The 17,036-nt window shown below is 35.9% G+C and overlaps 1 protein-coding gene across 2 annotated transcripts in view; it reads right to left on the minus strand.

Annotated features, from left to right (window-relative positions):
- The window catches only part of klar (klarsicht), a 71,436-nt gene that overhangs the window by 25,313 nt on the left and 29,087 nt on the right, over window positions 1-17,036 (minus strand). For both annotated transcript variants that reach the window (XM_066301933.1, XM_066301934.1), the window contains exon 6: window positions 8,428-8,628. In XM_066301933.1, the coding sequence (XP_066158030.1) occupies window positions 8,428-8,628 (201 nt within the window). The remainder of the gene's footprint in view (window positions 1-8,427; window positions 8,629-17,036) is intronic.

Here is a 17,036-nt window from a genome sequence, read left to right on the forward strand (position 1 = left end):
ATAGCATAGATTTATACTATTTCCTATTATAAATAAAACCTAATGGGGCCTCGTTTTGTTTATGTTGCTGAGCCAGGAACATACATAGTGTCATTGTTCGAAAATAACTGTACCAACTAATTGATGTTGCTCTTGCCCAGCTGGAGGTAAATTACCAACATTACTCTTCAAAAAATCTAACGTTTCTTTTTGTTTTACTCTTACGACACAGCGGTAATTTCATGTAGACAATACCTTTAACAACGAAGTAACGGACTCGTTTAAAGTACAAATGAGTAAAATTGAGTATACGTCACCCGGGCCCATTTCATATAAAAACCGATGATGTTTATTGTCCATTGTAAAGGCGTGAGATTTACTGCACTGGGAAAAAATAACTTGACAAATTTTCAATTGAACTGTCTGCAATTGTACAGATATGATTTATGGTTGGGGAGATCTAGTAAGTGCAATGAATAAAATACAATCAACAGACTTTCACTAAAACCGACCTTGCTAGAAAAGTAGCGATATTCCAAAGGGACTTCACCGATCAGCAGGACATCCGTTACACTTTTTATCCGATACAGCATGCGCCACGGCCGTTTTTGATCATCGCGGAAACCATAAATTTTTCGTTCGTTTTAATTTCGTATCCTAGATCCATTTTTTCTTCGTATAGTCTACTACCAATTTGCTATTTCCGTGAGTGTTATACACCATTCAAATCCAAGCGGATGTAAGCTATTCGCTTTTCCTATGTGAAGAGCTGTATGACTCGCATTTACCTATATATTATTATGCATTACTCTTCATATTTAATTTTAGATCATTATTAATGGCTTCTTTGTGCTTCCCACAGAATATAATTCTTTTTTTCACGGATTGATGGTGCACTTGAGTAGAACCAGTATTAAAGCCAGATTTCTCTTTTTGATATCGACATAATAAAGTAATACATATGTCTAATTAATAATGTAAAGTAATTGTTACTTGCAACACGCCCCATAAGGAGCAGACAAACAGACTTTTTTGCAGCGTGAAATAATGAAGAAATAAATTACATCGCTGATATCATTTACCACAGCAAAAAATATCTTGCGAACATATCAAAAAATCAAGTACACCTTCTTTAATGATATCAGATCCTGACCGACCCAGACCCTCAAAAGATTTCGCTGTGGAAAATGGGTCAACTGATTTATTGGAAAACAAATTCAGAAGAAAATCGATAGATTACGCATCCGTGTAATGAAGAATCAAATTGCTAGTTATTATTGGTTTTTGCTGATTTTTTTTTCTTCAATCGGCAATTACATTTGTTATGTGGGACAATACAATATGTAGAATCTACTTAAAAGTTTGAATCGGTGTGAAATTTGCAGGCCTTCCGAAGTATCGCTTTAATCAAAATTTGATACAGTTCTTTTTAACCAACCGGTTTACAACTTTCTGAGATATTGATGCTGGGAAAAAGTGGATTTCTATATTCCACTCATCGTCAGACCACAATCAGCCTCCCCATGTACGCCTGGGCACTGAATCCTACGGTCTGCAGCTTCTGTAGAGACCATCAGGAGGCACCAAAGCAGCGGCGATGAGCAACTGCCTTGTGGCCAGCCACCTCTAACGCGGATTTCTTTGAGGGACCGACCCCAGGCACTTTTTAAAGAATAAAAAAAAACTCAACAAACATTTTTTTATCATCAGGGCTCCGACCAAACGAACGCGGCACGATCAGCGGCTGCATCTAATGGCATCAAACTATGCTCGTTCAGGGTTATCTGAATCCGCGTTGTTGTCAGAACACATTCTGTAGGACCCTCCAGGAGCAGGGTATATTGAATGTTCTAACAATTACTTGACAGTTATATTACTCGGTAAATAAGGCAGCTGAATCCTGTCTCAAATTAGCCTGTAATTTTGGGTTTTAAGTGACTTCACCAACAATAAATCGTATTAAAACATGATCTAACGCCTTGAACGGGCAATTATTCTAATGCCTTCAAGGAGCGATTCAACAAAGCGAAAGTGAGCCTATGACTAACATTATTAGAGAACATTCAAAGAGTAATTTTTTACACGTTAGTTATTACGAATAACATGAACAGCAGTTATTGTTCGCATGTTTAACACCCGTAGTTGGAGATTTATGGTCGAGCTAAAATAAATCGGATGCATGAAGAAATGTTACGGGTTGTTAGTAACAATCTAAATTTAATAAGCTTGCATTTCTAGGAAATCGCGATAGCAGAAATTCACGAAGGTTGCAATGGAATTGTTGTTGCACGTAAATCTACTGGACTTACCCGAAAAAGTAGATAACATTGCCTAAAAACTAGAGAAACATTCTAGCGTCTAAAAATTCAAATGCAATCAGCAGTTAGCGGTTTTTACTGCATATTTGTGCGCAATGCATAGTTAAACTATCAGTCATTGTTTATTATCGGTGTTTCATTTTTCTGAGCTGTGACGACGTCATTAAAGCTAATCCCGAGCAGCAAGACCTTGCCTTTGAAACGGAAAACGTCACTAACCGCCAAAAAAAAAAAAGAACAAAATCACCCGAATCCATGTAGAGCTTTATAAATAGGAAAAAATGTCATGTTTACTATTTCTATATTTATATAAGCCAGCCTAACAGAAAGCGTTTCCGTTTAATGCTGGATTCGAGACTATTTTGGTTCTCAACGAACCCGGGATGGTTTCGGGATTAATCAATAAGGGTGACTTTGAAATGGTTTAAAAATTGCAACACTAAGATCAAGAGCGAAACGGCCTAGGAGGGAGCAGGTAATAGCCGAAGATCTTTTAATTGCTTGATTAATTTGTGCACTTAATTTCCTTGTTCAATATGAATAATCATTTTTACACGATACCCGCGCCGTTTGGTGCGGCAATTTTTTAGCACGCTGACCCCAGTAACACCTATGCTATATCTGGAAAGCTGTCAGACTTTAACATAGACTTTAATAATTAATACGGCAAATTCTCACCTCAATTATAAGATGTGAAGCCTTGTAGCGTTAGCCGTTTTAAGCAAGTTTTACCTGCTGTACTAGCGGGCTGTCCATTGATTGTTTCCTACCACTTACCAGGTCTGTAAATGTGAAACCGGAATTTGCCTCCAAATATCCCTAGTGGTCAATATAGGTACTACCTTATCGTGTTATTAGGGTACTATATCTCTTATTTATATCTGAGAATGATTTTCAAATCATGACAATACAGGTTCAATACTGCAGTACAGTTTGCAATAGCTTTGAGCATGTCGAATTTTGTGCCTACAAATTACGATTTGCCGACAACATTGATTTTCTGCTACCGCTTGAAAAAAACGGCTGCAGATTCACATCGCATGCTTGTTGAAGCTTACGGTGAACATGCCCTTGGAAAATCACAGTGCTATGAGCGGTTTAAAAAATTCAAAAGTGGAAATTTTGACGTCAATGACGAAGAGCGTGGAAAACCACCGAAAAAGTTTGAAGACGGCGAGTTGCAAGCTTTGTTAGATGAGGACGATGCTCAAACGCAACAACAATTAGCGAACCAATTAAATGTGACACGAGAAGCCATTTCCATTCGTTTGAAAGCCATGGGAGAAATTCAGAAGATAGGAAAATGGGTTCCACATGAACTCGATGAAAGACAGCAAGAAAATCGAAAAACCACTTGCCGATTGTTGCTTACCAGGTATAACAGAAAGTCATTTCTTCATCGAATCGTGACTGGTGACGAAAAATGGATCTATTTTGAGAATCCCAAACGTAAAAAATCATGGGTAACTCCAGGCGAACCATCAGCATCGTCAGCAAGACCAAGTCGATACGGACGGAAAACAATGCTCTGTGTTTGGTGGGATCAAAAAGACGTAATTTATTGTGAGCTGCTAAAACCTGGAGAAACAGTTAATACTGAACGTTACCGACAACAAATGATGGACTTGCATCGAGCTTTGCGCGAAAGACGACCAGAATATCAAGAACGGCAACACAAGGTGATATTGCTTCACGATAATGCACCATCACACACTGCAAAACTGGTGAAGGAAACGATTGGGACGTTTCATTGGGAAGTGCTATCGCACGCGGCTTATTCACCCGACTTAGCACCATCCGATTATCACTTATTTGCATCGATGGGACACGCTCTTGCAGAACGGCACTTCACCTCTTACGAAACAGTTCAAAAATGGCTCGATGAACGGTTTGCCTCAGAAGAGCAACAGTTCTTTTGGCGTGGCATCCACAAATTGCCAGAGAGATGGGAAAAATGTATATGTAACGATGGGAAATATTTCGAATAAAATATTTTTTATAATTATTGCGCAGGTAAGTTATACTTTTTATTAAAAGATTCCGGTTTCATATTTACAGACCTGGTATACAAATTCAATGTCAAAAGAAACTTATCCACATCCTACTGGTCATAAAATGGTCTATTTGTCATGGCTTATGTTATAGAACAAACTGCATTAACATCACAAAAAAATAATCCTTCTAGTGAGGCGCAGTCTACCAAAGCATAAATAAGGACTGTTTATTTTCATTGTCAGTGCATAAATTTCAAAGCTAGATCCTAACACACAATAATTGGCATTTTAAGATGTTTCGTTTGCATAGAAAACGCATTAGGATGTTTAATCAATGTCTTGGGCGATCGCATCTTCGTCTGTGTGCACCCATGTTAACACAACTTAAATTGAAATTGGAAAACAACGGCAAATATTAAATATGTTTCTAAATGCTCGCCTGTAACCCATAAGCCAAAAAGAAAACTGGCAGGTACAAATTATAGAAAGTTGTAATCAGTGTAAAGGGTTCTGAGAGAACGTTCGCAGATGTCTGATGTTTTCCTTAATAATCGTGTATTGTAGGGAGATTTCGTTTCGAAACAATGTCAAACGTTGTAAAGAAAGCAGAACTTGAAGCCGCAAAAATGTGGTTAAATGTAACCTTTTGACATTGTGATTTTACGTTTAGTTGTTGTGGGGCGTCAGTGCATCCGTATAGCCGTGTAGGGCCTATCAAATTTGAGGTATACCATTATCGGAACGGTGGCAATCGTATGTGAAAGGACGGTGGTAATAATGTGGCAAAGTAGGAATGATAATTGCGTGCCTAATAAAATGCCACTTTTCGAAAAGGAAAAAATAATGCCTCGTTTCAGTGAGTTGCGTCGAAATTTGTACAGCCCGACGGCTTTCATAAAATATCCGCAAAACAGGCGAACATACTAAATAACTAAAAACCGCTCATTCATGAAAGACGAAAGAACGACATTGTAAAAGTCCCTTTCGAAAGCGGTCAAATTATGGTGTCAGATTTTCGGTACCATTCAAAGTGCGAATGAGCCGAGTAGATTGTTTCTTTATGGGCTGCAAATTGAATTTCCACATTTTCAGTGAACTTCTGTTAAGAACATGAAGTTTCTAAGACAGTTGCTGCGAAGGTAATCTAAAAATTCAATATCTCGATAAAACTCTCTAGAGTGTGAGTCAGTTTAAATTAGCAGATTTCCGGCATTTCGTGGGAAGCGCAATTTTGGGTCACACAGGGTGTCTCGAAAAAATGGGCGGAGCTACAATTCAGTTATTTATGAACAGACTCTGATGAACTAAAAACCGAACAAAACGATATTTGTCAGCCTATTCACGAACGTCAAGGTTGATTTTTTGCAACTAAAATTTTTTTGCTTCAGCTGGCAACTTCAGTATCCTGAATGGAACTATATTTTTTTACATTCTCTGATAGAACATATTTTTCTGAATTTAATATTTGTTGGATTTCTGGTAAAAATCAATCATCACCAAAATTCAACGGTCTTTATGTTCTCTTCTAATTTACTAACTGGAGGAGACAAGTTTATTAGATTTATGACCATTTCTGCACTGTACGGAAAGAATTGAAAAATAGGATATTTTAGTTTCTTTTATCTACTTGAAAGTAGATCTTTTCTTTTATGAAAACCACATGGCCGAGGTGATACATAAAAGGGCGCCTGCAGTATTGGTCCCTAATTGCTGTGTGATGGGAATCTTACTAATCTTTTGTATAGTTAGTTCTTATGGAACTTTGTCAGCGACAACACGGGCGTGCCTCCTGACTGCAATTAATAAAAGCAGAATTAAAACTATTTCGTGGTGATTATTTCTAAATCCCATATCCAACAATATTCGACAAGCTTAATGTTAAAACAATTTTTAACTGAAAACAATATCAAAAAAATCAACCATATGAGTTATATAACCTGTATCTAAATTTGGACGTTATGAGTTATCTAACCATCTGTTACGTATCGTCACGGGGCCATCTGCGTTATTCTGTGATCATCTGCATTTCATTCCATCTGATCATATTGTGTGATCTTGTATAAAGACGCCTGACGCCATAGACAAGAGGTATCCGTATGACACCGAGCCAGAAGGGACAAGGTAAAGCTGCCCTTAACTATTGGAACCACAACATTATTTCTCGTAAGTTTCGATAATCACAGTTGCGACATAACTGCTCCCAGAAATTTGCGGGAAAAAATTAAGTGGTTTCAATAGTTAAGGGCGGCTTTATGTTGTTTCTTCTCTCTGGGTATCAATCATATCAGCGTCAGACGTCTTCGTACCAGATCATACAATAGAATGATGCAGTACAATAGAATAGTGCAGATGGCCCCATGATGATAAACGTGGTTACATAATTCATATTATTCAAATTTTTCAATTTTTTTCAGTAAAAAATTATTTTAACATTAACTTGTGAAACATCATTAAATTCAGAAAAATATACTCCGAAATTGACAGGTAAAGCAGAAAAAGTTGTTGAGTTTTAAAAAACCAATTTTAACGTTACTTAGTAGTCTGAACTATTATTTTACTTGGTCCATCAAAATCCGTTCATAAATAACTGAGTTATGGCTTCGCCCGTTTTCTGAAACACCCTGTATTTGTAAATATTGTAATAATTGTAAATAAAAAAATTGTAATGTTAGAAGTCGGAAAACTTATAGTTTCTGAGATGCAAGAAACAGTCAAAGATTTGTCAAAGCTTTATCTACACGACTTTTATAGTTTCTGAGATAATTCTCTGAAATTTTTACTGCGGATTATTGGCGATAATCAAGAGGTCAAGTTCTTTTACCGGCCAGAATTTTTTTGACACGCGCTTATTACTGAAAAGCTGGTGGTGCGTGTTTGCAAAAGATTTACATATCCTGCGGGCTTGCTGTCCTGTCCAAATTAGCGCTTTATTCGTCGTTAGGTTCGTTGTACTGTTTGTTGTGCGGCGGGACATTCAAGTTTGTACGAAGCCTAGAAGACACTAAAAGTGCTAATCGGATGGCTGCATACCGCATATGCGGCACAGGATACAACCCTGCGTGTCTATACAACGATGGCATCAGATTTAGTGAGATATTTTTTTCATCGTTATACCTTAAAGACATAAAAAAACATAATGGTTTAATTTGTGATAAAGTGAATATTTGTGTCGAATATCTAAATCTAGAATAACATATTTACAATAAGAAAATAATCTACTATTTACTGAATTACACTGTAATCCACAGTATGCCGTTGAATGGCATACTATAAAAATCGCAGACCTGACACTAAATGCCACATTATGTAAAACATTCCATTATCACAGGCCTAACTGGTATAAAAATGAATCGATGCAGTGAGGAAACACATGTACGCACATCGGAAGTAGGTGGTACCTAATCCCATAAATAAAAGCATAACGTACACACATACACACGTGTACGTAGATATACAGTTCACTATATTTTGAGCCACGCATGAAATGCCTGTTACGAAATGATCGGATAATTTTATCAGTATCGATAGTCAGCGACGAATGATATAATTTATTATTCATTTTCAGATACCCGGAGAGAACTACCGGAAGTTCGATATTAGATAATGGCAGTTTGGGACACTATCTGCAATGAAATGAAAGAGGAACTGAGAGTGATATTATTCATGTTGTATAAGGAGATTCGAGTAGAAGTAGAATAATATTCCAATGCTTTAGCTTCCGTGTAATCTGCATTGTCTTAGTTTGCAAAGAGCAGTGCTAATAATTCATGGCAGCCAGCGGTGATATGAAAAGGAAATTAAATTGTCCTATATTATCCAATAACAATAAATATTATTATTAAGCATATAGGCTTGTGGGGTTATACTCATGACGCTTACATAGTAGTTGCGTTTAGATCACCGTTTGATAAGTATTTCACTCTTTTCTGCATTTCATACTTTCTAATAGAATCTCGTGATGTCATATCCGAAAGAACTTTCAATTTTGGACGTGCCTTCTTAGAATTACCTAAATAACATCCGCATTTTTTTAATTGAAGACTTAATTGGCGAGTAAAAGTAATCTACGTACGTGCTTCAAGAGCTTAGCGGATTTGAATTAAGTAACTTTGTAGTGATTTATGTCTGGTACTCACCCTAAAATTGTGTTTCTTTGAAAGCGACTCCAGGTAGCATTGCCATTCCAAAGATCTCAGGAACAGAAGGTGCCATCTGCGCTCAAGACCGTTGGCGATGCGTCGTGCATTGGCAGTGTTGCATTTGACGTCGGGTCTTTTGCACAATTTCACAACTGAACCCACTATTTTACCGTGATTTTCGATATCACGGTGCAGCACCTGAAAACAATAAAACGTCAGTTAGTTCGAAATTTGTTTTCTCGAAAGTAGGTCAAATCTATCAGCAAAATTTGAATGATTCGTAATATTTGGAGCCAGCCTCCATCAATTTACGCGAGGGAAAAATGTTTATAAACGCCCGGTACACTAACAAACAGATCGTCGAGAAATATTCAATTACTGCGTGCCTTCGGTGTCGTCTATATTTAGTTTTTGTATATTTTCTTATCCGCACATATCTTACGGAACCGAAATATTACATGCAAGTTACAACTTCAAGAGCACCCAGATTACCAGGTAATTGAACCGTCTGGTGAACAGCAATCTCGAAATGGATAATTGGCACTATTAGAACGGTTTTCAAAATATAATTACCATTATATTAACACTCGTGTGGTATGTTTTTTCTTCATTAGTCATGTTTAACAGAGATCCTTTAATTGATCATGTACTGAGGTGCGTGACTTAATTTATTGTCGAGGGTTACGCGCATTAATTGGTACTCAAAACACACTTAAGTTTGCAAAAAAAAAAAATCTTAAAGATGGAAATTAGGGGCTATTTTTGCGAAGTTCGCCAACTGAATGGGCAATTAAATATTTTCAGTTGAGGAGACTTTAGAATTCAGGTCGTCTATTTTTACTAGGATTTCAATAGGAATGACATAAAACTGAGAAATCTTGCTAGCATTAAAAACCTTGGATTAATATCCTTGATACAGTGTTTCTAAATACATCTTAGACTATTATTAGAAGGGAGCAATTTCCTCGGGCCTCTCGCTAATCATACTACGACAGTAATGTGATATTCATTATTCTCATTATTCATCAGGTATGATTAAACCGTTTCATTCACCTATTCACACTTAATTTAATATTAATTGTTCACCGCCTCTAAAGTATTTTAATTGATAGCGGTAACTTTCAATGGATCGCAATTAACCAGAAACGATATGGCCAAAAATGTTTATGTACAAAGCAGCCAAACCATCTGCAAGAATTATAATTGAGGTGTTCATTATCCTACACAAACAAGTACTAACTGCAAATCTGATTTAAACCTTTTTGCAATCGTACACTGAAGTATACAATTTCGCACGCATTACCGGGTCTTTCTCATTCGTAATGTTACGTTGGCGAATGGGATTAGGTTTACATCTTCGTAACAACAACTGGTTTATAAATTTATTACGAGAGTAAATGAACCATGGAGTTGGAATTTGATAATTAAAAAAAAATCAACTTCCTATGCTGCAACATTACTCAATATTTACCGCTGGGAATGACCTTAAAACAAAAATATGGTGTGATTGATTCAACCTTCAGCAAATTATTAGACAAAACCTATAGGTCGAAATGACGTAAGCATACAAAGACGGTACTTCCAAGTACTGTTAGAAAATAACCAATTTTGACATTTAACGTAACGGGTTGGTAAATAGTAACACACAAAAGGCGTAACCACTTTTAAGAAAATATCATAACAATATAGCTTTGTGGTTGAGTTATTGTTGTTTCTTGTAAGTTGAAAGGCTCGATTGGATTCCGTCAATTGCTGATAATGGCACATTTTTGCCTTTGCGGCTCGTCTTATTCCTGGTAAATTCGCCCGGGAAAAAATGGCCGGAACGTGAGGGAATTTGTGCCCATTTTTATAGACTTAATTAAGTGTACGTAATCGCGTTAGCTTTTTATGCATCGTGGACGCATATTTTCCTGTCGATTATGCCGCAGTTCAGAAGAGGGAAACGATAAGTTTGATTTACACCACAGAAGCCCATACAGATTTCTTTATCGTTAAAGTGCACATTTCAAGGTAAAAGTACGGAATTCCTTCCTATCGATAATTATTATTCCGTCGCAGTAACGTATTTCCATCCGATTCAGATAATAAACTAATTATGATGGAACATTAAAGACAATTGAGGACAACCTATAAAATTGAAGAAGTTGAAAGTAGTAACACGAAAGTAATTGTAATTTATATGGGACAACAGTTAGAGCCTCTCCAATCCAAACTTTCAACGGTACCAATTTATTCTTACGTCCTTATAAAGGTTTTCCTACTATTATTAACGAAATAAAGTATTTATCCCGTCGTATAATTTACAAATTAACTCGAAAAGGAAGCATTAGCGGCCCACGTCCCATGTTTCTAGGCCGAAATCTTCCTCTCCGAAGGTACATATCTATTTAATAACTTATTCATTATATGCTTTATGTAAAGGGACTTTCTCGTCAAATAAATTGCTCAGACAAAAAAGGAATACAAAATGGTAAAAAAAATACTCACAGCGCTAAGCACATAAGAAACCGAGACAAATTTTAGGACGCCTTATGCTTTAACAACCTCATTAATATTAATACACTGTTATGGCAGTCAAATTAAGAGGCTCGCCTGACACACATTAACAATTAGGTACATGTTAGTCCATGGAATATAACTTCGTGATCGAATGCCGCCATTTATTTTTTCAACAAAGATTGTTGTTACCAATTTACGTGCAGATTTAACCCATTCTACCAGCCGGGGTTGGGTCTCCTCGGTTGTAAATTTGCCTCTTTTGGGTGCTTCAAATGAACTGGATGCTCCCACCGCCGGCCGACCCTATGGCTTTGCTGGTCGCCGCATGGATTTAAGGTCAGTTTCGAGTTCGAAATTAATTGTGAGAGGGGACTTCCAACCTTCTTTCGCTTCTAAAACCAGACTGTATAATTCAATTTTGCTCATTGAGGTTTTTGAGGGATCTCCTTTGCGACAACATTACCGTTGGTGTTAATCGATTATTGGAAATTTTACGTGCATGCAAACAATATCGCTCATGTTTTAAATAGATTTACGAGTGCATGAGAAGTAATGAATGAATGAATCAACAAGTGATTAAATATAAAGTGAAATTTGGCATTGTATCATCGGCATTACAACGCCAAATGCTATTTTTGATCATGGAAAAGTTTATGCGAATGAGCGTAAAAGTGAAAAAGGGGTATGCGGATTTTCACTTTCAACGGGTAATATCAATAACTCACTGCCGGAATTTTTCTCTTTCTTTCACTCTCCAGTAATAAAATATTATCAAACACGACCTGAATCAATATGAGCCCCAAAATCGCTTGGATGTGCAAAATAATAGTGTTTCGAAACTACTTTAATGCGAGCAGGAATCTAATTTTAAATCTGATTCAGGGACACTCGACCTAAAAATGAAATCAGAACAGTCATGATAAAGAGATGCGAAGATGTGATGTATCCCAGATTGGTCGATCATTGCACTTTGTGAGGATACTTCCCGGAATGGTCCTCCATCATAAAGATTCAGTGAAGAGTTTTATGGTCTGTTAAGCAAATATACTTAGCAGTAGTAAAAATCTGAATTTAAAAACTTATTAACAAACAGATGAGTGTTCTCGAGAGCGTTTAAACAACTTCAAAGTGTTTAGCTAATGATGTGAGTCCATACACTTTCGCTTCTCAATTCTCTTATCTTGATCTTGAAATCGTTATTTTGAACGAGTGAAGTTAGAAACACTAAAATAGCATGTGCATTGAATGCCCTATTACCAGGAACGCTGTAGATTTAATGCTATTCTGCGTGTTTAAAAGTAAAATGAGTTTCCGATCGTTTGAGAAGAAATGGACATTCAAAGAAAGACAGATGCAACCGGGCAGTAATTACCATAATTAAAATTGCATTAATTTTGCAGTCTACCTAACAATTATATATTCTACAAATTACACGCATGCAAACAGCTCTGTTTCTTATTTTTAGAAAAACCTTGTTGCATTTATATTTGTCTGCTAGTATCTGAGACACTGTCTATTTATGATCGTCAGTAATAAACATTATAATTCGTAATAATTTGTGATCATTTCACTCAGATTGCGAGGTAAATATCTTGGAAAGACAAGTTACAGCGAACTGAAAGAGAGGATCTGCACTTCTTTCATTAATTCTAGCAGTTTGTTCTGGTCATCATGCAGGCCAATGACATTACGATAAATTATGCACGTTATTAAGTCATATGTCGAATACATATCATCTAATGCTTTAGTTGTAGCAATACTAAGCGACCGCTTGTATGTTGGTCCATGACTATAATTTGATTAGTTAATTATGCAAGAGAACATGTGGGTAGTGAAAGCTCGCAAGAAGTTTTCAGTATTATCTACTTCCTTTTTAATACTTATATAGCTATAGGTCGAGAGCATAAACAAATATTAAGTTACGACTACAATAGTCATAGAAAAAAACCTTGAAAATATCGCCTCTTATTGTTTGGTTATTGTCAGTACAACTTTTTTTTATAATTCCAACTCTATTATCGAAGTAATGGATTAAAAAAGTTGTTTTTTTCAAATAAAGTAATTATTCCGTTTATGGATTTACCTAATTTATTTTTGCCTCATTTTCAGCATCAATGAATGCAAATCTAATAAATAACTAACTAAACGATTACGTATAAATTATCATCCAATTAACAGCGTTCAATTGAAAAGAAGCTGAGACATTTTAATTATTAACAGACATCGTAAATTAACACCATTTTGAAGGCTTAAAAACTAAAATGGCAAATTGTTATTATGCTTCTCTTTTGACAATAACACTCAAGTGCTGTTCGCTAATTACCATAGGAGATTAATGTTCTTAATGTCAATAGATAATCAATTTCGCATTAATATATACGTACTTAGTAATTACTATAAAGGGACTTAAATAAAATAAAAAATCCAATGCTCGCGCAATTTAAATAAACTATAACCTCACGTAAATACTACGTTATAAGATTGCTGCTTAGATAACATAAAATTAGGGAGCGACCACATGTAGGTACGTTCAAAATTAAATGTCAAATGAGATTAGGAATTTAATGGCCTTAATAGGTATAATGAGCGAGCCCAAAACTCTTTAAATTACTTCATAAGCAATAGCATTAGACGTTGATTAGTTACAATCGAAAGCACACTCCTCACATTCATTCTGACGTAAAATTCTCAACGGCTATACCTACGGGGTGTCTCAAAAAAAAAAAACTATCGAAGCTGTAACTCAGTTACCTATGAATGGATTTTGATAAACTAAAAACCAATTAAAATAATATTTCTCAGAGTGCCAATTAACGTCGAAACTGATTTTTTTAACTCAACTTTTCTACTTCAGGTGCCAACTTCAACATTTCAAATAGAACTTTATATTTTTGTAAATATTTTTCGATAGAAAATGTTTTTATAAATTTGGTGATGTATAACAGGTTGACGTTAAACAATTGGTAACTGAAAAACTTTGGGAAATTTAAGCAATATGAATTATGTCGTCCTCTGCATCCTAAATCTGGACAGTAAGAGTTCTGTACACATAAGGTATTCCGAGGGCAACGTCGTAACGCCAGATTTTAGTCCCTATTTATCTCTAGCGAAGCATTTGAGGAGTTTTTTTCAATAAACTTTTTGTTATAGTTTCGACCGTACATTCGGCGTTCAGACGTTGTCTATATTAATTAAAGAACACCCTGTGTAAGCTACATAGGAGGGTCGCTTACCTTCTCCGTTCCAATAGGAATCGATGTATGACATCAGAGACGCGATTTTCCAAACTTGGAAAAGGATTATTTTTTCCTTTATTTCACACACATATCTATATTTTCAATGAAGTGGAAAGTTGCAGTACCTTTAGCTCCTTCATGGAGAGTAGTTGTTTTCAATAACTACATATAATCCAAACGTAGTCATTTTTGTAGTATGAGTGCGTATGTCAATTTAACAGACGAATTACGTCTAATTAATGTAATTTAATTAGCAGAGCTTTGACCAACCAACTGATCTCCAATCAATTTTGGGCCTTATTAAACCAGGTGGTGGTCTAGTCACGACCGTACTAAAGCAACAGCTATGATAATTGGATAATCCAATTTCAAATAAATTGCTAATCTGGGATAATAAACGGCTAAATAATAGCCAGGAAGTCAGAAGCTAATGAAGAGTTCGCTTGAAATAAAATAAAAATTCAAATCTGTGTCATTTGGGCTCCAAGCAAAAGAATTTATATTATTTTTATTTAAAATGATCAGAGAGTGGAAGTTTTGCAAATGCTGGTTAAAGTAGCGGTGATTTAGTACTTATTAAAGAATATTTCTATGGTACTTAAAATTCCTTTTCAAACACATTGTGGTTATTTTTAACCGATACGCGAGTAAAGCGTCAATAATAATTCGCGAAGCTACACCGTAAAACTTTAGGAAAGGTCAAAAATCTCTGGATCTATTTTTATTGTTTCCTTGATCACCGAATCCATTCCCCGGAACTTCAGATATGTTTGGCAAATACATATGAAGCGATAAAGTTTCTCAGCTACATTGATGAGATTTGCAGAACAAATATACAATTTCGCGCTGTAATTTAGGCGCAACGAAAAAATTGGAACTTCACAGTTACTTTTATAGCTGCAAATTGTAATTTTACACTTTCTATCCATCACTGTCATCGAAGTCCGTTTTAGAGAAACCAACAGAACGTTGCTCAATCGTCCACTACGGAGATCAAAAAATTACAGTGCCCACATAGAAAAACAACAAAAACGTTGTGTCATTCGGCCTTTTTGATACACTTTGTTTTGTGGTACGTTCATTTTTCAACGCAGCTGTTCACTACTATGTACATCCAACTCATAACATTCCACTGCAAACTACAATATATGGCTTGTTGCTTCAGCTAAGAATGTATACTACGTGATACAGAAGAGAACCCCCCCGTAAAAATGGTTTTATTTCAATTATTTTTGGCTTGTACATTTCTTACGCTAAAACAAATGCCCCATTAAAAAATTGAACAAATTTAATTGTTAAAAACCAAAAAAAAATTACAATTTGTCGGTCTTTCGCGGTGCCTCCTACATCCCTGTACATGTCTAGGCATGGATCTAATGGAGCGATTGATGTCCTCTTGGGAGATCTCATTCCAGACTAACTGGACAGCATGCCATAACGCCGCTAGAGTTTGTGGGGGATTGGGTAAATTACGCAACTTTCTATCTACAACATTCCATGCATGTTCAATTAGTGAGAGATCTGGAGATCGAGGTGACCAAGGTGGCAAATTCATTGCATTTTGTTGAAAGAAGTCCATAGTTACTGTAGCTACATGTGGTCGTACATTGCATAGCTAGAAAACTGGAATAAAAAAACGATTCCAGATGAGGCACGCGATGGGGTCCCAGGACATCTGTACCATTGGGTTGTCATATTGCCTCTAATGAAAAGTGAAAGTGACCTGCTACCATACGGAATAGCATCCCAAACCATTACCCCAACAGTCTGATGGGCATATCCCTGTATTGTAATCTGAGGATCCTGTCTTTCACCCTGTCTTTTTTTACTCTTGTCCGATCATCATGCATACCCAAACACAATCTGGATTCCTCACTAAACACGATATCATCCCATTCTAGATTCCAATATATCCGTCCTCTGCATTACTACAGTCAATTTTGACGATGATTTAAGGTGAACAATAACACAAAATGGGAATGGTAGAAAATCATTTCAAAACTTCTTATCCGGTAATAAAAGATTCAAATCTCAATGGGCCCTTAATACTCAGCAAACCACTGATTTACCAGCGTCTTCGACGAGACGAACTTATCTCTTAGGGCCATAATTCGAAGGTGGCGATCTTAGCATTCTACAGTTCTTCGGGATCGTCCAGTATCTCTTCTTCTGGCTGTTTGCTCTTCTTGGGACTGTGCCTGACAATATCTCACTATAGTGTTTACACCACAGTTTAATCTAGTGGCGATTTCCCTAAATGATCATCCAACCTCTCTTGACTCATTATTCGATCTCTCTGAAAATCGCTCAATCGATTAAAATTTCGTTGCATTCTGCGTCTAAGCATATTTGATTAATCTAAAAGCACTTTCTAAGTATTCCAAACATCAATAAATGACATTTTACCATCATATTGTTGATATTTTATTGCAATTTTTATAGTAAAAAAAAAATTCCGGAAACTTGCCAAATACATTGTTAAATAGGGCTGAGAATTTGATCGTTTTCGTATTCCCAGATACAAACATACATACCAAAAATTATTTATATTAAATCATTTTTACAGGGTGTTCTCTTTTCTATGTCACGCAGTATACAGGATTGTCGAATGATTACGATCTTATTTAAAGTTTTTTTCGAAAATTCTTTTTAGTTATATGTATGACCTTATAAGGTCCTACATATACATTTAAAAAATGTTTTCATTTATACAGTCTTAAAAAAAATACAACAAAAATTGTTTTTTTTTTTTTAATGAAACACCCTATATATTATTGCATTTTTGGATTATACGTTCAATTTTAATACTCATTAAAATTAATAGTTTTCAAGATATGTGCAATTGAATGTCGAAAGTGACAGTTACAG

Source organism: Euwallacea fornicatus, chromosome 3 (genome assembly GCF_040115645.1).
Source record: "Euwallacea fornicatus isolate EFF26 chromosome 3, ASM4011564v1, whole genome shotgun sequence".
In the NCBI taxonomy this organism is placed as follows: Eukaryota; Metazoa; Arthropoda; class Insecta; order Coleoptera; family Curculionidae; genus Euwallacea; species Euwallacea fornicatus.